The following is a 25549-nucleotide window of genomic DNA, read 5'->3' as shown; positions in this document are numbered from 1 at the left end:
TCCAGGATATCTCTGTACTTGGCCGCATTCATGTTTCCTTCAATTGCAACCAGTCGTCCTGTCCCTGCAGCTGAAAAACACCCCCATAGCATGATGCTGCCACCACCATGTTTCACTGTTAGGATTGTATTGGGCAGGTGATGAGCAGTGCCTGGTTTTCTCCACACATACCGCTTAGAATTATCACCAAAAAGTTCTATCTTCGTCTCATCAGACCAGAGAATCTTATTTCTCACAGTCTGGGAGTCCTTCATGTGTTTTTGAGCAAACTCTATGCAGGCTTTCATATGTCTTGCACTGAGGACAAACTTCTGTCGGGCCACTCTGCCATAAAGGCCCGACTGGTGGAGGGCTGCAGTGATAGTTGACTTTGTGGAACTTTCTCCCATCTCCCTACTGCATCTCTGGAGCTCAGCCACAGTGATCTTGGGGTTCTTCTTTACCTCTTTCACCAAGGCTCTTTTCCCATGATTGCTCAGTTTGGCTGGACGGCCAGGTCTAGGAAGACTTCTGGTGGTCCCAAACGTCTTCCATTTAAGGATTATGGAGGCCACTGTGCTCTTAGGAACCTTGAGTAGTGCAGAATTTCTTTTGTAACTATGACCAGATCTGTGCCTTGCCACAATTCTGTCTCTGAGCTCCTTGGGCAGTTCCTTAGAGCTCATGATTCTCATTTGGTCTGACATGCACTGTGAGCTGTGAGGTCTTATATAGACAGTTTAATTAAACACAGCTGGACTCCAATGAAGGAGTAAAACCATCTCAAGGAGGATCACAAGGAAATGGGAAATGGACAGCATGTGATTTAAATATGAGTGTCTGAGCAAAGGGTCTAAATACTTATGACCATGTGATATTTCAGTTTTTCTGTTTTAATAAATGTGCAAAAATTTCTACATTTGTTTTTTTTCAGTCAAGATGCGGTGCAGAGTGTGCATTAATGAGAAAAAAAATGAACTTTTTAGAATTTTATCAAATGGCTGCAATGAAACAAAGAGTGAAAAAATTAAAGGGGTCTGAATACTTTCTTTACCCACTGTATATGGAATTGGGGTGACACAATAGGTAGAACATGGTCATCAGCCAGTATCTGTCTAAGAGCAGTTACCGTGTGCTATTTGGTGCATGGAGGATGTGGAGACAGATGAATAGGCAGGGGCAGATTAAGATTAAAATTTAGGAGGGGATAGTGGAGGGTTAGGTTGGTGAGTTGAGGTGATAGACTTGTCTAAACAGATGTGTTTTTAAAGCGCATTTGAAGACATGGGGGCTAGATATTAGTTGGATCGTTTGGGGCAGTGCATTCCAGAAAACTGGCGCAGCAGGAGAGAAGTCTTGGAGACGGAGGTGTGTTTCGGATTAAGGAGGATGTTAGTCTAAGATCAGTTGCAGAACGGAGGGCACAGGAGGGGTGATATACAGAAATGATGGATTAGATATAGGGTGGTGCAGAACTGTGGAGAGCTTTGTGTGTAAGAGAAATGAGTTTGTATTGTATTCTGTGGTGAATGGGTAACCAGTGCAATGACTGGCACAGGGTAGAGGCATCGCTGAAGTGGCCTGATAGAAATACGACCCTGGCCGCTGCATTCAGAATGGATTGGAGAGGAGAGAGTTTGTTTAGAGGGAGACCGATTAGAAGAGAGTTGCAGTAATCCAGATGAGAGTGAAGAAGAGCGACAGTAAGAGTTTTGCAGTATCAAAGGTGAGAAAAGGTCGGATTCTGGAGATGTTTTTAAGGTGCAGGTGACATGAGCAAGTGAGTGATTGTATATGGGGAATAAAGGTGTAGCATCGGCGTCTCTGCCCCCTGACAGGCAGAGACGCCACCCCCCTTACCGCCGCGCTCCTGGCCCGGCGTCTTCCTGCCCTCCTGCTGCTGCTGCCAGCGCGTGCAGCTTCCCGAGCACTGTGCTTAGGGCGCGCGCGCTCCCTCCCTCTTAAAGGGGCCGCGCGCGCCGTCCTAAGGAGTCCCCGGCCAATGGCCGGAGGACCTCTCATATAAAAGGTACCTCCTCCAAAATGGAGGTGCCCGTGCAAGGTTGTAGCTCTGTGTTCTAAACTCTGCTTCAGCCCTCAGGTCCCGCTGCTGTCTGACTACCAGTCCAGTCCGCCAGCCTGACTACCAGTCCAGTCCGCCAGCCTGACTACCAGTCCAGTCCGCCAGCCTGACTACCAGTCCAGTCCGCCAGCCTACCAGTCCAGTCCGCCAGCCTGACTACCAGTCCAGTCCGCCAGCCTGACTACCAGTCCAGTCCGCCAGCCTGTCTACCTGTGTCCGCCAGCCAAGTACACTCTCCAGCCCGACGGTCTGCCTACGGTCCTAACCCGCCAGTCTATCTATGGGCTAGGCTTGCATGCCTACCCGGAGAACGTACCAGTCATCTGCCGTGCCTACCAGCCAGCCTACCTGGAGGCTCCTGCCAGTTACCCGTGGTGTCTGCCAGTCCATCTTCCTGGATCACCCATCAGCCTGCCTGCCATGCTCATCTGCTGTACCGGTCAGTCCCTGCCTTCTGACCCGTGGGAGTCACCTGCTCTCATACAAGGACTGGTCCAGAGTAGCACCTGGTCCTTCTGCTCGGTCCTTCCCTGCTTCACGGAGTCGATTGACCTTGGTCAGTCCGAGTTGATACCTAGTTACGCCCCTCTGGTCCCTCCTTGCACCGCAGCACAGAGGTTCCACCACCCGGATCCGTAACAAAAGGAAAGTTGTGTGTCAAATATGACTCCAAGACAGCGAGCTTGCTGCTTGGGGGTTATGGTGGAGCCACCCAAGGAAATTGAAAAGTCAGGTATAGGTAGGTTAGTAGAGGGAGGAAAAAACAAGGAGTTCAGTTTTGGAGAGATTCAGTTTCAGATAGAGGGAGGACATGATGTTAGAGACAGTGGACAGACAATCACTGGTATTTTGTATTAGAGTGGGGGTGATGTCAGGTGAAGAGATGTATAGTTGAGTGTCATCAGCATAGAGATGATACTGGAAACCAAATCTGCTGATGGTTTGTCCAATAGGGTTTCACCACATATGACAGAAGACACATATGACAAGATGCATATGACAAAGGACACATGACAGAAGACACTATGACAGAGTCACTGGTGATATATGTGAGGGGAGATATCTTTCACTGCGGCTACTAGCTTCAGTGAACTAAACCTACAAATTTCCTCCAGCATGTTATGTGTTGGGGATTAAACTACTATTTTAAAAGGGAGTGCTTTTTTGTGAATGACATAGAGAAGGGTGGAAAGTCATTCACCATATCTCATCCTCGGAGTGTGGCTGGGCAAGTTAACTACTCAATCACTGTTTTTTTTTCTCTGGTGTGGTCTGGAGTAGGAAGTCTCCAGACTGTGTGTGTGGAAGCCAGAGAGCTCCACAGAAGGACTTTGTGGTGAAACCTTTATGTGCTACCCAGAGCGGGCGAAACTCCGCTCGCCTATTGATGTTTATGCCATAAATCAATAAACCTGCAGGTAGTTACCCGAGACGTGTTTCCTGTGTCTGCCTCTGTGAGAGCTGAGCAAGTCACTTTACTACAATTGGAGTGAGAGTGTGTGCAAGATTCCAGGAACACATGTACCTGCCACAGAGAACATTGGATTCCTGGGTAAAGGCCGTCAGCCAGCAAGAGATGTCCGGCAGCATGGAAGAGCTCATCAAGCACCTGGTCCAAAGTCAACAGCAGCAGCACCAGCACCAGCAGCAGCTACAGCAGCAACGAGAGCAGCAATAGCACATGCAGCAGCACCGGGAGCAGCAGCAGGTACAGCAGGAGACAAATAAATTCCCAAAGCAGCATATCCAACAGCAGCAACAGCAGGTGGAACTCCTAGTGGGGGAAGTGCGCAGCAGAGATACCGCCCCTCCCTCAAGTCCAGGTGATGTCTCATACAGTGGGGAAAAAAAGTATTTAGTCAGCCACCAATTGTGCAAGTTCACCCACTTAAAAAGATGAGAGAGGCCTGTAACTGACATCATAGGTAGACCTCAACTATGAGAGACAAAATGAGAAAACAAATCCTGAAAATCACATTGTCTGGTTTGGAAAGAAATTTTTTTCAAATTTTGGTGGAAAATAAGTATTTGGTCAATTACAAAAGTTCATCTCAATACTTTGTTATATATCCTTTGTTGGCAATGACAGAGGTCAAACGTTTTCTGTAAGTCTTCACAAGGTTGGCACACACTGTTGCTGGTATGTTGGCCCATTCCTCCATGCAGATCTCCTCTACAGCAGTGATGTTTTGGGGCTGTCGCTGGGCAACACGGACTTTCAACTCCCTCCAAAAGTTTTCTATAGGGTTTAGATCTGGAGACTGGCTAGGCCACTCCAAGACCTTGAAATGCTTCTTACAAAGCCACTCCTTCATTGCCCTGGCGGTGTGCTTTGGATCATTGTCATGCTGAAAGACCCAGCCACGGTTCATCTTCAATGCCCTTGCTGATGGATGGATGTTTGCACTCAAAATCTCACGATACATGGCCCCATTCATTCTTTCATGTTCACGGATCAGTCATCCTGGCCCCTTGGCAGAGAAACAACCCCAAAGCATGATGTTGCCAGCCCCATGCTTCACAGTAGGTATGGTGTTCTTTGGATGCAACTCAGCATTCTTTCTCCTCCAAACACGACGAGTTGTGTTTCTACCAATCAGTTCTACTTTGGTTTCATCTGGCCATATGACATTCTCCCAATACTCTTCTGGATCATCCAAAGGCTCTCTAGCAAACTTCAGACGGGCCCGGACATGTAATGGCATAAGCAGGGGGACATGTCTGGCACTGCAGGATCAGAGTCCCTGGCGGCGTAATGTGTTACTGATGGTAGCCTGTGTAACGTTGGTCCCAGCTCTCTGCAGGTTATTCACTAGGTCCCCCCGTGTGGTTCTGGGATTTTTGCTCACCGTTCTTGAGATCATTTTGACCCCACGGGGTCGATCTTGTGTGGAGCCCCAGATCGAGGGAAATTATCAGTGCTCTTGTATGTCTTCCATTCTCTAATTATTGCTCCCACAGTTGATTTCTTCACACCAAGCTGCTTGGCTATTGCAGATTCAGTCTTCCCAGCCTGGTGCAGGGCTACAATTTTGTTTCTGGTGTCCTTCAACAGCTCTTTGGTCTTCACCATAGTGGAGTTTGGAGTGTGACTGTTTGAGGTTGCGGACAGGTGTCTTTTATACTGATAACAAGTTCAAACAGGTTCCAGCACTACAGGTAATGAGTGGAGGACAGAGGAGCCTCTTTAAGAAGTTACAGGTCTGTGTGAGACAGAAATCTTGCTTGTTTGTAATTGACCAAATACTTATTTTCCACCAAAATTTGAAAAAAAATGTCTTTCCAAATCAGACAATGTGATTTTCAGGATTTGTTTTCTCATTTTGTCTCTCATAGTTGAGATCTACGTACGATGTCAATTACAGGCCTCTCTCATCTTTTTAAGTGGGAGAACTTGCACAATTGGTGGCTGACTAAAAACTTCTTTTCCTCACTGTACGTCTGGAAGGCGGTAAGGTGAGCTATGCAAAATATGACCCCAGGTGATGCTGTTGAGACATTTTTGATGTTGTGTTCGAAAGGGTAGCAGAGCGGAGAAAAGCTGCCACTGGAGCAGTGGGCGGAGGTGGTGGCCCCTTATTTAACGAGTGAACGCCAAAAGGCTTACTATGATCTGTCCCTACAGGATGCACAGGAGTATGTATCTTTTTTTTTTTCGTTATCCCAGAGAGGACATGTTTATTTTGTGGAACCCTGCTGAGGTTTATGCCATAAATCAATAAACCTGCAGGTAGTTAACCCGAGACGTGTTTCCTGTGTCTGGTCTGCCTCTGTGAGGGCCAAGCAAGTCACTTTACCACAACACATATAACAAAAGACACATATGACAGAGGACACATATAAAGGATGACACATATGAGAGAAGACACATAAGACAGAGGACACGAGAGAAGACATATATGACAGAGGACACATATGAGAAAACACATGACAGAGGATACATAGGACAGAGGATACATATGAAAGAGGACACATATGAAGGATGACACATATGAGAGAAGGCACATATGACAGAGGACACATGTGACAGAGGACACTTGTGACAGAAGACACATAGGGCAGAGGACACATATAAGGGAAGGCACATATGACAGAGGACACGTGACAGAGGACAAATATGAGACGACATAGGACAGAGGACACATATGAGAGAAGACACATAGGACAGAGGACACATAGGACAGAGGACACATAGGACAGAGGACACATATGATAGAAGACACATATGAAGGATGACACATATGAGAGAAGACACATATGACAGAGGACACTTGTGACAGAGGACACATGTGACAGAAGACACATAGGACACATATAAGGGAAGACACATAGGACAGAGGACACATAGGACAGCAGACACATATGAGAGAAGACACGTGACAGAGGACACATGTGAAGGATGACACATAGGACAGAGGACATATCCTCTTTGTACAGTATATCTGTTTTCTATCATCCACCTCCTCAGAGACCAAATCTCCAAGGTTCCTTCCATTTCAATAGATTTGAATAAAACTATTCTTATTCTTACAAATAAAGTTATTGTGAAAAAAAACAGCGCTCATCTCATTGGCTTGGAGCGGTGTGACACCTCTGACGTCAGCTTGTTCCTCATAGCTGCTTCCGGCGTGAGGACGTTCTCTTTTACGCCTGTGCACGCCGGTTCCTTACGCACGCGGGAGACCGAGTAAGACAACAATCCGTCGGTAGCCGGACGTGGTGTCGTTATTGCCCGAGCACCGGAAAGCGGAGTCCTCGGCTGCTGTCCCTGCGCTCGTTGTAAGCCCTGAACTCTTCCTGTACACGGACGGAGCCAGCCGGTATCACACACTATGCCTAAAAATAAAGGTGAGGCCCAGGGAAGGCTCGGAGCGACTCGTGGTCAGTAAGGGGCAGATGTGGGCGCTGACGGTGACCCGGGAGCTGCAGGGCAGGAGCACGGTGCTGGGACATGCCGTGTGTCTGCACTGGAGCCACAGCGGCCTGTGCTCTGCCGGCGCCTACGGAAGCGGACATGTGCCAGCTCAGGGAGTGGTGCTGACCCAGTGTGGGGCTCCAGTCTAACAGCTGATAACAGGGAGCAGTAGCCCGCACGGGATATACTTAGTGCTTTCCAAGACTATAAAGACAAATAGGTTAAGGGCAGTAATGTGATAAAACAGGTAACTCGCAGGTGTCAGTGGATTCCTGCTGTCTGTAGAGATTAAAGGGGTTCTCTGATGAAAACAAGTGACCTTGTTGATTTGTGGGGGTCCCACTGCTGGGGCAGTCTGCATAGTGCGGTAACTCGCATGATCACCCGCTGCTCCGCTCGTTCCCTATGGGGCTATCTATTATGCAGCTTTTTACGGCAGCCCCATAAAGGTTGAGGGCGTGTCAGACCTGCCAATCCATATTGTAACAAGGATAGAATTCCCCGTTCTGATGATCAGTGCCGGTCCCAGCGCTCACACTCCCACTGTCCAGCAAGTTATCACTTATCCTGTAGATTGGTGATAATTTGTTTTTACCAGATGTTCCCCTTAAAGAATCACTCTGATGAAGGTGTTTTTTTTTTAACAAATAAGTGCATATAGTGTGTCAATATACTCACCTACTGCTGTCTTCTCCAGTATCCAGCACTGTTCTCTCTTCTCAGTGATGTCATCGCTCTGCACACTGTCCAGGTAATTCTGGGATCTGCGTGACCCAAAAGTGCCTTTTACAGTATAAGCCTATGGAGCGTCAGGCCAAAGCTCATTAGACTTGCCTTGTAAAAGAGACTTCCAGCTCACGCATAATGATCAGGAGCGTCTGAAGAGCAGTGACGTCACTGAGGAGAGGAAGAATCCTGGAGAAGGCGGAGGTAGGTGAGAAAATAAACAAACTATATACACAGATTTAGTAAAAAAAAAAAATCTTAGAGAGTGATTCTTTAAGTCTCGTCATGCCAGCATCACCATTGAGGCCAGTGATTGGTTGCCGGAGTCACGTGGATGGTAGATGAGATGTAGTGGTTACAGAACTGATGAGGACCTACCAGAGTGGTGGTGGATTGGATAGGAGAGCTGAGTAGCCAGGCTAGTCCTTGGGTATATAAGTGCTCCATGATTCTTCATCTATGAAATACATAGAGAGCTCAGGTCTGCAGGAGCCTCTTAGGCTATGTGCCCATGATCTGGATTTAGCAGCTCTTTGGTCGCAGCTCATTTTTGTTGCGTCAAAAATGCTGGGTTCTAATGAATGCAGGTAATTCTGCATGTGTTCACTGGACCATGCGGATTTACCACATTCAATACATTCTAGTGGTCAAATTTCTTTTGCGGAGACTAGCGACTCCGCAAGAGATATTAACATGTTCCAGTCCTGAAAGACGCGCCGCATGTCAGTTTCCGTGGGTGATCCGCAGCCTCAGATGCACGCATAGTGGACATACATATCCTTATAGTTATGGTAAGTTCTCATTTATAGAGATGACTGCCGAGCCCCCTGTGCCCGTCCATAGCGTATTCATGGACGACATCGGGTGCAGTGTGTCAGACTCTTACCAATCAGCAGGTTTTAGCTGTATTATATGAATATAAATGAAACACCGTCGCTCTGGTCTCTGTGTAGTGATAGTTGCCGGGATCTGCACTTCACTTCTGCTCCTATTCTTTTCTATATTATTAAAACTAATTATTTTTTTGCAAGTTTATTTCAAGCAGTTAAATGATAAACTGTATAAATTTCAATATCACCGTTAGTATTCTAGTATCAGTATACTGAGCCGTAAAATCAAGTTACCGGTTCATCTTTACCGTAAAGTATAACAACAAAACTCAAAAAATAACGTTCAGTTGTTTTCCCCATCGCACCCCAGATGGCATTAACTTCCTGTTTTCCTGTAAAATATATAATGATCTGGATGTTTCTCTCAAAACGGCAACTCATCCCTCAAGAGATGAACACCAGAAAATGAACAGAAGAATAAACAATTTGGCTCTGGAAGGCGAAGATGAAAAATGATTCTCTCCGAAGGGTTAAAATGGTATTTCCGATGCAGTTGTTAAGGGGGTAATCTCATCCCAGTCACTCATGGCAGCATCTGGCCGTATGAGGAGACCAGAGGTGGTTGGGACTGAGGAAGCAGATGAGCGGTCTGTGCTAAGCTGTATCTGTAACTGCCAAAGAAGTGAGAACCGAAGTAGCACTGCGACCGCACTGTTTGTGACACCCTAACCAAGAAAGGTTGGGGAATAATGGGCTTTCCAGGTAATAAAGTTCTTGAAATTTTTGAAACCAACGTTTTTACTTTTTCTACCTTGATTAAAAGTTCAGCTGCATTTGACCGTTTTCTGCTCCATTATTTCAACATTGGAAGTTCTGTAGTTTTTTGACTGAAGGGGTTTAGCTTCTCTGCCTCAGTTCAGCCCCCTTAGGAAATTCACCTCTTCGATAGCATTTCTGATCCCCTTCACTATTTCTCTATCCCCTAGCCAGGTCTCATGACAGTAAGAGAATATACACACGTGGTCAAAATTGTTGGTACCCCTCGTTTAATGAAAGAAAAACCCACAATGGTCACAGAAATAATTTGAATCTGACAAAAGTAATAAATTAAAAATCTTTGAAAATGAACAAATGAAAGTCAGACATTGCTTTTCAGCTCTGCTTCCACAGAATTTAAAAAAAAAATTACTCATGAAATCGGCCTGGACAGAAATTATGGTACGCTTAACTTAATATTTTGTTGAACAACCTTTTGAGGCAATCACTGCTATCAAACGATTCCTGTAACTGTCAATGAGACTTCTACACCTCTCGACAGGTATTTTGGCCCACTCCTCATGAGCAAACTGCTCTTTGTCTCGTGTTTTGAAGGTTGCCTTTTCCAGACGGCATGTTTCGGCTCTTTCCAAAGATGCTCAATAGGATTTAGGTCAGGGCTCATAGAAGACCACTTCAGAATAGTCCAATGTTTTCCTCTTAGCCATTCTTGGGTGTTTTTAGCTGTGTGTTTTGGGTCATTATCCTGTTGCAAGACCCATGACCTGCGACTGAGACCAAGCTTTCTGACACTGGGCAGCACATTTCTCTCTAGAATCCCTTGATAGTCTTGAGATTTCATTGTACCCTGCACAGATTCAAGACACCCTGTGCCAGATGCAGCAAAGCAGCCCCAGAACATAACAGAGCCTCCTCCATGTTTCACAGTAGGGACAGTGTTCTTTTCTTGATATGCTTCATTTTTCCATCTGTGAACATAGAGCTGATGTGCCTTGCCAAAAACTTCCATTTTTGTCTCATCTGTCCATAAGACATTCTCCCAGAATCTTTGCGGCTTGTCAACATATAGTTTGGCAAATTCCAGTCTGGATTTTTTATGGTGTGTTTTTTTTTTTTTTTTGTTTTTTTTTTTCCCAACAATAGTGTTCTCCTTGGTCGTCTCCCATGAAGTCAGTCCACTTTAGTTCAAACAACGACTGATGGTGCGAACTGACACTGATGTTCCTTAAGCTTGAAGTTCACCTTTAATCTCTTTAGAAGTTATTCTGGGCTCTTTTGTTACCATTCATATTATCTGTCTCTTTAATTTGTCATCAATTTTCCTCCTGCGACCACGTCCATGCAACTGTAGCCAACCTTCCTGGATCTTAAATTTCTGAACAATATGTGCAACTGTAGTCACAGGAACATCAAGCTGCTTGGAGATGGTCTTATAACCTTTACCTTTAACATGCTTGTCTATAATTTTCTTTCTAATCTCCTGAGACAACTCTTTCCTTTGCTTCCTCTGGTCCATGTTGAGTGTGGTACACGCCTTGTCACCAAACAGCACAGTGAGTATCTGTAGCCCTATATACAAGCCCACTGACTGATTACAAGATTATAGACACCTATGATGCTAATTAGTGGACACAACTTGATTTAACATGTCCCTTTTTGTCACATTATTTTCAGGGGTACCATCATTTCTGTCCAGGCCTATTTCATGAGTTTAATTTTTTTTTAAATTCTGTGGAAGCAGGGTTGAAAAGCAATGTCTGACTTTCATTTGTTCATTTTCATAGATTTATAATATATTACTTTTGTCAGATTCAAGTTATTTCTGTGACCATTGTGGGCCCACCTGGGGATCAGCATATATGGAAGTTGCGGCCAAAAATCGGTATCCACCGCTTACATAAACTATGCCAGGGGCTGTGAGCCTGGAAGTAGGGGAATGGTGGGAGGCTGTTCTCTTCCGGGGATACTGCGTTCCCTCCTTTTTCCTGATACTACTCCTAGCATTTTGTACACTGATGAAGGTCCTATCGACCAAAACGTTTACTTGCTGTGGACTGCTATTTAATTAAACTTAATTTACTCTATGCCATTGAGTGCCAAGGTTTTGCTAGGATCATGACACTGAGGTCCGTTCTATGGGACAGCAGCACCAGGACAGGATGGGGTCAGGAAACCCGATGCCGAGTCTGTGCATTAGACTTACAGAGATGTAATCACACTGAGGCGTGTATTAGAAACTTCTGCATCATTTGTTTTCCTGGCAGTATTTTAGCATCACTTGGAAAAGTTCTTGACAACTTGGTAACACTATATAAATCCATGCAACCGGCATGGATTTATATAGTGTGACCAAGTTACGATGCTGCAAATGCAGCATCAATAGTAAAAATAAAAATGGTGAAATTAAAAAAAAAAAAAACATTACACTCACCTTCCGATGGCCCCCGGTCTCCTGAACGGTGCATCCAGTGTCTTTTGCAGCTTGTGGTGTAAAGGGACCTTCCATGACGTCATTTAGTCATGTGACAGGTCACGCGACCGCCGACGTCAGTGGTCGTGTGACCTGTCACATGACTAAATGACATTAAGGAAGGTCCTTTTACACCACAAGCTGCGAAAGACACTGGATGCACCGTACAGGAGACCGGGGGCCATCGGAAGGTGAGTATATGTTTATTTTAATTCTTTAACCTTCAGGTTCTATGGTACCCGGGTCTGGGGGAGAGTCTCCTCTTCTCCAGACCCGGGTACCATCCGCGCATTGAACCACATAATATCCGCATGTGCACGTGTAGTCATGCGGATGTTTTGCGGTCCAATGCAAGTCAATGGCGGCTAAAACGCCTCGATTCCACAAAATTAATAGTAGTGCTGCGGATTTTTCCGCAATGATAATGCGCAGTGGAAATTTCCGCAGCATGTGCTAAGCACATGCGGATTATCATTGGGGAACATGGCTGCCCTTCTATTAAGCGTTTCTGCGGTGGAATTGCCGCTGCGGAAACATTTAAACGCATCGTGGGCACACAGCCTTATGCAGTGTTTTCCCACCTGAGCCCATGGTTTTTCCTCTTAACTGTGTTTTCACAGGGGCGGGAGGGCAGGAGCACAGCTGAGGACATGGCCACAGGCCAGTTAGATAAGATTGTTGTATGTTAAGCTTTTCATATATGTGGCTGAGCATTTTCCAGATTAAATTCAGAATGGAGGCCACAAAAGATCTGTGTCCTTACTGTCACGGCTTCTTTTTATCATTTCTACTAGGTGATAGTTTGTTCCTCCATTGTTTAGCTTTTTTTTTTTTCATGAGAACACAATTTTTCACCTGTTTTGATTTTTTTTTTTAATTTCCTCATGTTTTGATCTAGATGGGGAAATATTATCACATCAAGGAATATTCAGCAAATTTCTACTGCTGCTGACTTTGTCCTGATCATGTTTAAATAATTATTCCTAAAGTCATCATTTAAGGATATTCATAGGATGGGGGATAACTGGCTGATCCCCAATGGTGCAGAGGTGTTCATTCTTGACGTCTGCTACATTCAGTTTAGTGGAAGAGCATCCGCACCTCTGCTACATCTAAGACAGGCAGAGCCCTAATCACGTGGGTGCTGGAGATCTGAATAATCAGAAAGTTATTACTTATCCATTGTTTTTGTGAATAACCCTTTAAGTAAAGACTAATGGAAATATGACTATAGTGGGGGAATATTGGGTAACATGCCAGGTCAGAATGGTCTCATATGGTCCATGTTGAGTTGGTGTTTTTGATTATGGTTCTTAGTAAAACACAGTTTGGTCACTTGTGATACGTTAACCACACACTTGACATGGGTATAACTGATGCATTCCTAGAAGGGACTGTAACTTTGTGGTGTTACATTGATAACGGGATTGGGAATGAATGCTGAAACTTCAGGTTCTCCTTTTGTACTGTCTTACAACCCAATTACCCTGCCATATAGGCAACATTGGAGCTTTAAAGGGAACCTGTCGTTAGTCAAGTTTTACGCGGCAGCGTGTCAGAGTAAACATATTATGACTAGCCAGCAAATACAGAGTATCTTGTCCAGCTCTTCTCTTGTTCTTTCTGCCAATCTGCAGTATTTTAGAGTAAGAAATACCTGGATGCAGTCGCCATAGTTCGGGCAGCATGAATCTAATGACGTGTTCCTTTAAGGCAAGAATAGCACCACTCAAGGATTCTGATGGAAAGCCCCATTTTTTTCTCCATTCCTATGAAATACAACAGAGGGAATCCTCAGTATAAAATGAGATGTGATTATAGTTGAAGCCCCCAAAGACCCTTGTGGCAACCAGCGCCATTCAAAACTCAGCAGATTTCACAAACATAGACATCGTTCACATCACTATTTTTCCCATCAATATATCCAAAACATTAGAACAGACAGACCCAAATAAGTCAGTGAGAGGCAGATGGGGTCCGTCGTTTAATCCAGTAGAGCATTAATGTAAGTTTGACCATAGCATAGAGCTATATAGGCAAAAAGGGGACACAGGAGCTTGTGACTTGCCTACAAGCGGAATTAAAAATCGTGTTAGTAGGTTCAAATCTCCTAAGCTGTCTATGTCATGGAAAGACAAATAAAATGATACCTTGATATCTGCAATTCGATGTCTGATTCCAGAGTAATTCACGTTTTTCTCAATAAGTAAATGAGCTGTTAAAATCTATGGGTGGGACCTAAATCTCCATGAGAATCTGTCTCCTGAGGTCATTTTAAATAAAAAGAGGAGTTACAGGTGTGAGACATGTAATGACTGACAGTCTGCTCTCATAAGTTACATCTCTCACACTGGTAATTCCGCCTTTCATTTAAAATGAGATCCGGAGGCAGATTCTCAGGGAGATCAGTGTCCGGCCCATAGCTCTTAACAGCTCCTTTACCTATTAAGAAAAATGTTGAACAAGACATCGGATCACATATATCAAGGTATCCTGCCCATTCAGACAGCTTCTTTTTTTTTTCCCCCCTTTTTCATAGCTCTGTACGGTCTGTTCGTCCTAGACCTGTAGTGTCGTTTTAATCTACCCTAAGGGTCTTCTTCACCCGTGAGAGGTTGATTTTGATTTTGACTTGTCAGGTCTGTATACATTGGTGTTCCTTTGATTTTCAATTTTAGGGGAAAGAGCAGCATTACTAATAAAATGTATGCCGTGTGATGTGTTTAATTACAGTTGATGTCCAAGCCTTGCATTGGAGGCATGCATCAGGAAATCTTCCCAGCTTATTCCTGAGACTGAAGGTTCCACTTAGTACTAATAGCCTGAATTATCATTTTCTTGTTCTCAATGACAATTTTGGCCATGCTTTACCATTTTGTGTATAAGTTCATGAATTTCTACCTGGCTACATACACACCTACCTGTATGTGATATCTTGTCATTGCTTAATTTCCTTTATTTTTTTTTCCACTTCAGGTAAGGGAGGTAAAAATAGAAGACGTGGTAAGAATGAAAATGAGTCTGAAAAGCGAGAGCTGGTATTTAAAGAGGATGGGCAAGGTAAGAGATTCTCCAAAGATCTCATTGGTCTCTATTTACCTTTTTAAAAGAAGCACTCCTCCTCCTCCCATGAAGATTTTTGTCCTCCTAATATATTGCGATCATCTCGTTATATAGCACTGTGTACTTACAATTGCTCATTTTGCCTTTCTACCCAGCTAATTCTTCTCTTTTCCATTAGGTCTGACATCACGTGATTAAAAACTGACTAGCTGAATACTTCTAAGCTCTATGTAGAAGCAGGAGGTCAATTTTCCCTGCGTCATCACTGCAAACGTCCCTAGTAGGAGGAGAAAGGGAGCAGCTGGGTCAGGAGTTGAAGAGGATGATTTATGCAGGGACAAGAGACTTCCTGTTTCCACATGGAGTAGAGAAAAATAATTATCTGGGTAGAAAGGCAAAATGAGCAATTGTAAGTACAAAGTGTTATGTAATATGAAGACGACAATATGTTAAAAGGATATAAACTTTGAGCGTGTTTTTTAATTGAGTTTCGGCATGTCATTACCCTAATGGTATATTAACACTTCAGATTTCTTGCAGACATTTTTTTTTGACTGTTCTGCTCATTTGAGTGGAGCAGAAATCCATTCCTATGCCCCTATGAAATGTTGTACGACATATGAAATTGATTTTTCAATCACTGAAAGTCCTGCCACACGTGAGCTTAATCTAAGTGCTCATCCCCATGTTGGCGTGTGTATTTGAAATCCACTAGGATATATGCCATGGAAAAAGGTGCAGATTTTACACACCATTTGCCTTATGCTTTGCAAAGGCTGAAGGACACACTGATAGCCGCCTTAGGAGTTGACATACTGCAGAATTTGTATCAGCGAGGCTGGTCAGTTTTTGCTACCCTTCCCACACCTTTTAGGAATGAGGTTTGGTTAAATCTCATTCACAACACTGGTACAGAATACACAGCCTTTTTTTATCCAAGCAAAACTGCTGCAGAAGATGTGCTATGTTTACTCTATGGAGGAACATGCCCTCAATGTAGCTTTCTATATGTGATCTAGCTTCAGTATTTTCTACTCCTTCTCTGTCTTGGAAACTTGTCAAGTTTTATGTACATAGTTTCTCAATTTCATCAGACTGATATTATAAGTAGGACAGGTTAGACTGGGTTATCTAAGCAGTGTGATTAGGCCTGGGAACTATGACCACAGTTTACCTCTCTAGGCTCCAGCCTCCCTCCTTGTACCTCAGATATCTTGATCACTGCTTTACTGGATAAATGTGAGCTATATAATTTGGAGTCTTGATTTATTTTCTAGCAACTTTTTATTGCTAGTGAAGCATATATTACATATTTATTTTCTAACAGAGTATGCACAAGTCATAAAGATGTTGGGCAACGGCAGACTGGAAGCGATGTGCTTTGATGGTGTTAAGAGGTTATGTCACATTAGAGGAAAACTGCGAAAAAAGGTAAGAGTTACCTTACAAAATGGAAAGTGTTATCTACCATAAGCCTCATGTGACTTGTAAACTGTCCAGCTGTTGTGAAACTTTCCCCCAGCAATGATGCTTCTGATGCTCCGTACACATGCCGCAAAGCCATCGCATGTCTCAGTATGAAATCCGATCCAGCTGGGCTTTGTAGAAATCTTTGGGTACAAGTTGGAGGTCATATGGAGTGATAATAGCTGAGTATCTGTGAGGTTTTGAGAAGTTGTCCACTACTTGGACAACTCCTTCTCATACCGCATTCTTGGCCCCGATAAAATAAAAAAATGCTTATACTCTCCTCCTGTGCTGGCGCTGTTCCAGCAGTGTCGGCACTCGCGGTCCCGGGGCTCCCATGCAGCTGTTGTGACACGAGAGCCTGGCACCTAATCAACCCTGGCGTCACTGTGCCCGCCTTTGGACAAATTGAACATGAAGAGGCAGTGAGAGATCAGCTGCAGCCCGGACTTCCTCTTCATGTTCGATTTGTCTGAAGATGGAGACAGTGATGCCAGCGCTGATTGGACGCCGGGTTCACATGTCACAGCAGCCGCTTGGGAGCCGCATGACCGTGAGTGAGGACATTGCTGGAACAGCGCAGGCATGGGAGGTGAGTAGAAGCTTTATTTCATCAGGGCCAAACATTTAGATCAAGAAGGGGTTGTCCTAGTAGTGGACAACCCCTTTAAGACTCGGCATCAATTTTTCTACTGTAGTTGTCAGCAAACACTTTCTATAGGAGTGCATTGATAAGTGCAATATTTTTATATCCATTACGGCATATGAACAGCATAAAGGGAGTGCACACGCTACATCTAAATGGAGCCTCTCTGGTGAACCCAGCCTGTCCAATTATTATATGAGAGGCTATTTATTTTAATTTGGGGATTACAGAAGCAGATGTCAGTTTACTAGTTTTGATACAAACTTCTTTTTTTTACCTTCATTAGGTGTGGATAAACACGTCAGACATTATATTGGTTGGCTTACGAGACTATCAAGTATGTATTTTTTTGTACATTTTTTTTACTCCCTCTGTTTTAGAAAAGACAAAATGTGGCCCTCCTAGTACTGCTTATCTCATAAGAATAAATGCATAAACCGACTTACCAGCAGTGCTGCAAAGTTCTATGTGCTTTATTAAAAAAAAAATACAATATTCTCCACAAAAAGCTTAAAGTTTCTATTGAATCATTACTCAGGCAGGACATGGCCTGTTCCTACTGGGGTCCTTTGAGCAATAAGTGGGGGCTCAAGACCTGGACACCCACCAATCTGCAGACAATTGAAGGGTCACAGTAATAGAAATTCTGTTATTCTTTAACCATTTGGCATAGTGCAAATACTGTACTATTCTGTACATAGGTATCCAATATAAAAAAAAATGTATGTTAACCATTTCTAAAACATCAGTGCAGTGTAAGCTGCTGCAGCGTGGAGCTGGCAGTCAGATGGATTATTACCATTTCTGCCTTCCCGATCGCTGTATACATTGCGATCAACAAGCGGTGTTATACAGGATAAAAAGTGCTGTAAGTACTTCCTCCTCCGGGCCGAGTGCTGGATGTAGGGAGGCAGAGCGGGATCTGCTGGGTCCTAACGGATAATAGCTCTGTTATGCTGCCCCAGTTACAGCAGAAGTTGGCAATATAAAGCATGTATTACGTTAAAATGCACAGTGTGTGAAATAAAACAAATCTCTAAGAAAAGAGACGCCACCAGTCCAAATATTTTTTGTGGTTAAAAAGACGTGTACTTCCTGTAATTTAAAAATTAAAAAAAAAAATTACCCCCACCCCCTTTTACTTTTTTGTTATCTGCACAAAATATAAAAAAAAGTAATTAAATGAAGCCCCATATATCGCAAAACAAAGGAGGCATTAATTATTTGAATTTTTTGGAGCAATAAGTTTGTAGAGCTGTTGATGGCGCATGTACGAAAAACCCAGAAAATGTGCTTGATCAGGAATGAGACAAATGGCCCAGTATGGAACTGGTTAAACATAGTGTACTTTTATTTATTTTGCAATCGATTTCTATGCTGACTGAGATGCCACTGTATTCCTCTAAAGCATCTTTTTAATGTTTATGATCAGCTGTATACATTAAACACGTGTACAGTGGCATGTAAAGTTTGGGCACCCCTGCTCAAAATTACTGTTGTCAACTGTTAAGCAATTTGAAGATGAAATGATCTCTAAAAGGTCTAAAGTTAAAGATGATAAATTTCCTTTGTATTATAAGCAAAAAAATATATACATTTTCATCTTTTACATTTTAAAAATTCCAAAAAGAATAATGGGCAGATGTAGAAGTTTGGGCACCCTTGGAGATTTGTGCGCTCAGATAACTTTGACCAAGGTTTCAGACCTTAATTAGCCTGTTTGTGTTCTGGCTTGCCCACCATCATCGATAGGAAAGGTCAAGTGATGCAGATTTCCCAGCTTTATAAAAACCCAGCCGCCTCTAACATTGTGCCAAAAAACGGAGCCATGGGTTCTACTAAGCAGCTGCCTAGCACTCTGAAAATGGTGGCAGCCCACACCACAAAGCAGGAGAAGGCTGTAAGATAATTTTCAAGTTGCCCTTTCCTCTGTTCAAAATGTAATTAAGAAATGACAGGAACAGTGGGGGTCAAGATAAGGTCTGGAAGACCAAGCACAATTTCAGTGACAGCTGCTCGTAGGATTGATAGAGAGGCAAATCAGAACCCCCGCTTGACTACAAAAGACCTTCAGAAAGATTCAGCAGACTCTGGAGTTGTGGTACATTGTTCTACTGTTCAGAGACACCTGGACAAATATGGCCTCTATGGAAGAGTCATCAGAAGAAAACCTCTGTGTCCTCACCATAAAATTCAGAGTCAGAAGTATGCAAAAGTACATCTAAAAAAGCCTGATGCGTTTTGGAAACAATTCCTGTGGACCAATGAGGTTAAACCGAACCTGTCACGTCATTTCAAGAATTCCCCAGTGTATTAGTGCTGCAATATGCATTGCTAACCCGCTATTTTCATTACAAACGGCACTGCAATGATGTATAAAAGCACTTTATATACTTGTATAGTACCTGCTCAGTCATAGGGGTGTGATTAATTTTCTGTTCAGTCGCACGTGTCACCGCCCACTTAATTTGATTGACTTCTATGGTTGTGCTGACATCACTAGAATCTCGCGCTTGTGCAGTGCAGAGCGGGAAGCCGCGCATGCGCCGTGGCATGCAACTCCTTGCTCTACACTGCTCAAGTGTGGTTGGCTACACGCTCCAAGTGCCACACTGATCAAACGCTGGATTCTAGTGATGTCGGCGCAAGCAGGGAAGTCAATCAAATTGAGTTGGCGGCGACGCCTGTGAATGAGCAGAAAATGAATCACACCCCTATGACTAAATGAGCAGCTACTATATAAAGACTAATATATGGCCGAAACGTTGTACGATTTTGATGGCGGAATAAATACAAGACTTGTATTCATCACCCTGGACTGGGCGCTGTTCTTTTGTTCCTTATTGCTGTTATGTTCCAAGTGGGTACCTTGGTCTTTGAACGAGCGTCCCTTTTAAGCTGGTGCTGTCGGACGCTTTTCTTGGTCTGAGCAGAAAATGAGTCACACCCCTATGACTAAACGTGCAGGTACTATATAATTATATAAAGTGCTTTTTATAAATCACTGCAGCGCCATTTTCAAGGATTATAACGCGTTAGTAATGCACATTGCATCACTAACAACGCACTGGGCACAATTTAGATGCTTGAAATTGTGATCAGTTCCCTTTAAATTAGAACTCTTTGGCCAAATGATTAAAGGTAATGGATAATGATCCTAAACACACGTCAAAATCCACAATAGACTACCTCAAAAGGCGCAAGCTGGAGGTTTTACAATGACCCTCACAGTCCCCTGATCTGAACATCATTGAAAATCTGTGGCTAGACCTCAAAATAGCAGTGCATGCAAGGAATCTCACAGAACTGGAAGAATTTTCCAGGGAAGAACGGATGAAAATTCCTAAAACAAGAATTGGAAGGCTCTTGTCTGGCTACAAAAAGCGTTTACAAGCTGTGATACTTTCAAAAGGGGGTGCTACTAGGTACTAACCATGCAGAGTGCCCAAACCTTTGCATTGGCCCATTTTCCTTCTTGTAATTTTTAAAATGTAAAAGATGAATGAATGAATATATATCTTTTATTTTTTTTTTGCTTAAAATACAAAGGAAACTTGTCATCTTTAACTGTAGGCTTGCTTTAACTGTTGACAAAAGTAATTTTGACCAGGGGTGCCCAAACTTTTACACGCCCTGTAAAACATAATGTGAACATGGCCAAAAAGACTTTGTACCAAGTTTGTAAGTTATCCTATCTCCATAGGTTTGGGAATAACTTGCTAATCACTGGTTGGTCCGACCTAAGAAAAAAGGGTTCAGTAGACCCATCTGAAAGGAGCGAAGGTCTCCTCTGCTCCATTCATTGTGGGACTGCTAGAAATGGTGAAGTACAGTATTCTTTGAGGCAAGATTCTGCAGTGCCTTGTCGTTGATATCCGTGGGGAATTCCAGCAATCACAAAGTTTCTACTTAATTTTGATAAATATATTCATAATTTATATGCACATGCCATGCTATAATATTGGGCATTTCAAGGATCCGTACTATGGATAGTGAATAAATTAAAATTTTGATATAGATTGTTCAGGACTCAACCTTGTGGTCGTGAATGTCATTCACCTTCAAGAGGTTGCCTCATGATTAGTGTTAAGAGAGTATGTTCTGTCCGAGTATGCTCGGGCCGAGCTCCGAGTAGTTACAGCTGCTCGGTGATATGGTTGAATCGCTCCCGTGTGCATGATTTGTAACTGTTTGACAGCTTTATTACATGTGAGGAGTGTGTAAGAAATAGACATTCCTTCCATGTAATAAAACTGTCAAACAGTTGCAAATCATGCACACGGGAGCGATTCAACCTTATCACCGAGCAACTGTAAATACTCGGTTCTCGGCCCGAGCATAATCGGCGAAAGGGTTAATAGAACATACTTGCTCATGATGTGTCTTCAGGAGCACCACACTCCTGCTTTCCTGCTTGTTGGGGGGGGTGCTGCTCTCCTGATGACTGACTGACAGTTTGGGCAGGTGGCTTGGCAGAGACACTAGCCTGAACTGTGTGCCCTGAGTTTTATGCAGGTTTTTTTTGTCTGCCGCAACACCACCAAAAAATGAATAAGTGATCAACATGTCATATCTAACCTAAAATGGTATCTATAAGAACATCAGCTCATAGCGCAAAAAAACAAGTTCTCACAGCTCCATCAACCAAATATTGAAAACCTTACAGGTCTTGGAAAATGACGTCACAAGCAAAAAAAATTATGATTATGTAATGTATGATTTCATGCAAAGAACAACTCGTCCCACAAAAAAAACACTCCCTCATACAGCTATATGGACTGAAAAATTATAAAGTGACGGCTCTTGGTTGAAGAGGAGAGAAAAGTGCAAAAAATAAATAAATTGTCCGGTCATGAACTGTTTAAGAAATTGAAAATAACTTGTTTAAATTGTATTACATCTTAGAATTTTATTATTAACAGCTATAAAAATGTAAAAGCTGCTTTCTTTCTCCAGGACAACAAAGCAGATGTTATCCTGAAGTATAATGCAGATGAAGCCAGAAGTCTGAAGGCGTACGGTGAACTTCCAGAGCATGGTAATGAGGGAGGCAACACGTGTCTCATTCATGGTGCTTAGTTGCTGGAATGCAATTCTAAGATGTTTTTTCTTTTTAGCTAAAATTAATGAAACCGACACATTTGGCCCTGGTGATGATGATGAAATCCAATTTGATGACATTGGAGATGATGATGAAGATATTGATGATGTGAGTATCTGAAGTTATTCTAATGGATGTCCTGGAATGTCAAGTGCTGTGAATAACTGCTGACCCGGGTTAAGTAGAAAATGACTAAATTGTTATCACTGCTGTGACTGATCTCACAAAGCTTTTTGCAGAGTAGAATTGCCTTTCCCTTGTTGGTTTAGCTCTAATGAATTTCTTATGTCTGGCACACAACATTGGGCCATACAAAAGGGGAGAGAGGCCAAAGGGTTTTCTAAATATTATAGGTTTGATAAGAGTTGCAGAATTTCCAAAGGCTTTTATTCTTTGCCTGTTTAAAGAGAGGACTTTCTGCTACCAAAGTAAATGGCCTACATGCAAGCATTGCCCAGACAAAAAAAATAGTGTTGGATAGAGTATTCTTTGCATCCATGTTACTAGGTGTGACTCATAAGTTGTCTCAAAGGGAACCCGACAGCTGGTAGATGCTACCCAAACCACAGCTGCATGTATCAGGCACTGGCTGTACGGTTTCCGATTGGTATGTTTGACTGTGAAACACGGCGACGTATCAGAGAAAAACATACTTGAAATACTGCTGGTGATCGAGACAAAAGGAAGAGTAGTCAGCTTGGTGGGTCCCCGGTGGCTTCTCCCCCACTCTCCCTGTGTGCATACATACAGTTAGGTCCATATATATTTGGACAGAGACAACATTTTTCTAATTTTGATTCTAGACATTACCACAATGAATTTTAAACAAAACAATTCAGATGCAGTTGAAGTTCAGACTTTCAGCTTTCATTTGAGGGTATACACATTAAAATTGGATGAAGGGTTTAGGAGTTTCAGCTCCTTAACATGTGCCACCCTGTTTTTAAAGGGACCAAAAGTAATTGGACAATTGACTCCAAGGCTATTTCATGGACAGGTGTGGGCAATCCCTTCGTTATGTCATTCTCAATTAAGCAGATAAAAGGCCTGGAGTTGATTTGAGGTGTGGTGCTTGCATTTGGAAGGTTTTGCTGTGAAGTAAACATGCGGTCAAAGGAGATCTCCATGCAGGTGAAACAAGCCATCCTTAAGCTGCAAAAACAGAAAAAACCCATCCGAGAAATTGCTATAATATTAGGAGTGGCAAAATCTACAGTTTGGTAAATCCTGAGAAAGAAAGAAAGCACTGGTGAACTCATCAATGCAAAAAGACCTGGGTGCCCACGGAAGACAACAATGGTGGATGATCGCAGAATAATCTCCATGGTGAAGAGAAACCCCTTCACAACAGCCAGCCAAGTGAACAACACTCTCCAGGAGGTAGGCGTATCAATATCCAAATCTACCATAAAGAGAAGACTGCATGAAAGTAAATACAGAGGGTTCACTGCACTGTGCAAGCCACTCATAAGCATCAAGAATAAAAAGACTGGACTTTTCTAAAAAAAGCCAGCACAGTTCTGGAAGAACATTCTTTGGACAGATGAAACCAAGATCAACCTCTACCAGAATGATGGAAAGAGAAAAGTATGGCGAAGGCGTGGTACAACTCATGATCCAAAGCATACCACATCATCTGTAAAACACGGTGGAGGCAGTGTGATGGCTTGGGCATGCATGGCTGCCAGTGGCACTGGGTCACTAGTGTTTATTGATGATGTGACACAGGACAGAAGCAGCCGAATGAATTCTGATGTATTCAGAGCCATACTGTGTGCTCAGATCCAGCCAAATGCAGCCAAACTGATTGGTCGTCGTTTCATACTACAGATGGACAATGACCCAAAACATAAGGCCAAAGCAACCCAGGAGTTTATTAAAGCAAAGAAGTGGAATATTCTTGAATGGCCAAGTCAGTCACCTGATCTCAACCCAATTGAGCATGCATTTCACTTGTTAAAGACTAAACTTCAGACAGAAAGGCCCACAAACAAACAGCAACTGAAAATCACCACAGTGAAGGCCTTGCAGAGCATCAAAAAGGAGGAAACACAGCGTCTGGTGATGTCCATGAGTTCAAGACTTCAGGCAGTCATTGCCAACAAAGGGTTTTCAACCAAGTACTAGAAATGAACATTTTATTTACAATTATTTAATCTGTCCAATTACTTTTGGTCCCTTTAAAAACAGGGTGACACATGTTAAGGAGCTGAAACTCCTAAACCCTTCATCCAATTTTAATGTGGATACCCTCAAATGAAAGTCTGAACTTCAACTGCATCTGAATTGTTTTGTTTAAAATTCATTGTGGTAATGTCTAGAACCAAGATTAGAAAAATGTTGTCTCTGTCCAAATATATATGGAGAGACCTTTCACTTGAGGAAAGCGGATGGTAAGTCCCAACTATTCTCCCATGCGGCTCAGTACCCAAGGTTTTTTTGGCTTATAAAGTAGATTTTTCTCTGAAACACCACAGGTTTTCAGAGGCAAACCTACCAGGCGGATATCATACAGCTAGTGCCTGATGCATTCAGCCCAAACCACGAGAAGCATGTATTAACTGTCAGGTGCCCCGTTAAAGGCAGTATTCCAGTTATCGCCTATCCACTAGATCAGTGGGTTCCACCTGTGGTCCCGTGTGCTTTGTTCCACCCACTGAACAGCCTCTGCCACATGATTGCAGCCTTGGGGAGTTGAATCAAGCATTTAAAGCTTATATTCCTGCTGAAGATTCTCAGATTGCCTCCAGAGCAGCGCTCCCACTCTACCTCAGCCCTTTACTTGAACAGAAATAAGAGAGATTGTGAGCCCTCGTGGGCAGGGTCCTCTCACCTCCTGTACCAGTCGCCATCGTCTTTTTTGTTAAAGAATATTGTAATTGTGAAAAAGGGGGTATACATGGCAAAACATGTAAAGCGCCTGGAATAAATGGCACTATAATAATGATGTGTTTGTGTTCTACAATGGAATAGCTGAATTACCTTTCTCTTCTGTTTGGTTTTGCAGATCTGATCCGGGGACATCTTTTCCATTCCACTTGCTGCAGATTGTTCTAGTTTTGATGTTTTTTGATTTGAGTGAAGTCCTCCCGTTGAGATGATACTCTCCCTTGGCTCCAATAAAATTTATCCTCAGTTTTAAAGTATTTATATTCTTTCAGCAGAGATTGACCAAGCTGGATGTTCTGAAACACCTAAACAGAGAAATATCCTTTGGCCATAAAGATGGTAATTTACAGCCTTTTGAGGTGTGTTTATCATTTTTAAGGATTTTTTTTTTTTTGTAATTTATCATGGTTACTTGATTGAACAACTAAATTCATACTTTAGTGTTAGTACAAGGTGGGATGTTCAGCCTCTCCACTGGACTCCTGCCTTTTATGATTGTGGCGGTGGTGTTAAAAGCAATGATCCAAGTGGTGACTGACGCTTCTCATGTTCTTACTATGAGTTGTACGCACCTTCTGAAGAGCACACTCATCCTTTGACTCA

General features: G+C 43.1%; 1 protein-coding gene across 1 annotated transcript; it reads left to right on the top strand.

The window, feature by feature from the left end:
• The first annotated feature begins 6650 nt into the window (after nt 1–6650).
• On the top strand, nt 6651–25200 carry EIF1AX (eukaryotic translation initiation factor 1A X-linked). The gene is made up of 7 exons (XM_073667494.1): nt 6651–6910; nt 14757–14840; nt 16171–16274; nt 17243–17293; nt 21913–21994; nt 22074–22165; nt 25065–25200. Exons 1-7 carry the CDS (start codon nt 6895–6897, stop codon nt 25068–25070), a joined length of 435 nt encoding a protein of 144 aa, XP_073523595.1. The 5' UTR covers nt 6651–6894; the 3' UTR covers nt 25071–25200.
• Nucleotides 25201–25549: the final 349 nt, after the last annotated feature.

Source organism: Phyllobates terribilis, unplaced genomic scaffold, assembly GCF_046119375.1.
Source record: "Phyllobates terribilis strain yellow unplaced genomic scaffold, ASM4611937v1 Scaffold_2__4_contigs__length_985480577, whole genome shotgun sequence".
Classification (NCBI taxonomy): domain Eukaryota; kingdom Metazoa; phylum Chordata; class Amphibia; order Anura; family Dendrobatidae; genus Phyllobates; species Phyllobates terribilis.
This window is presented reverse-complemented; position numbering and strand designations above follow the sequence as displayed.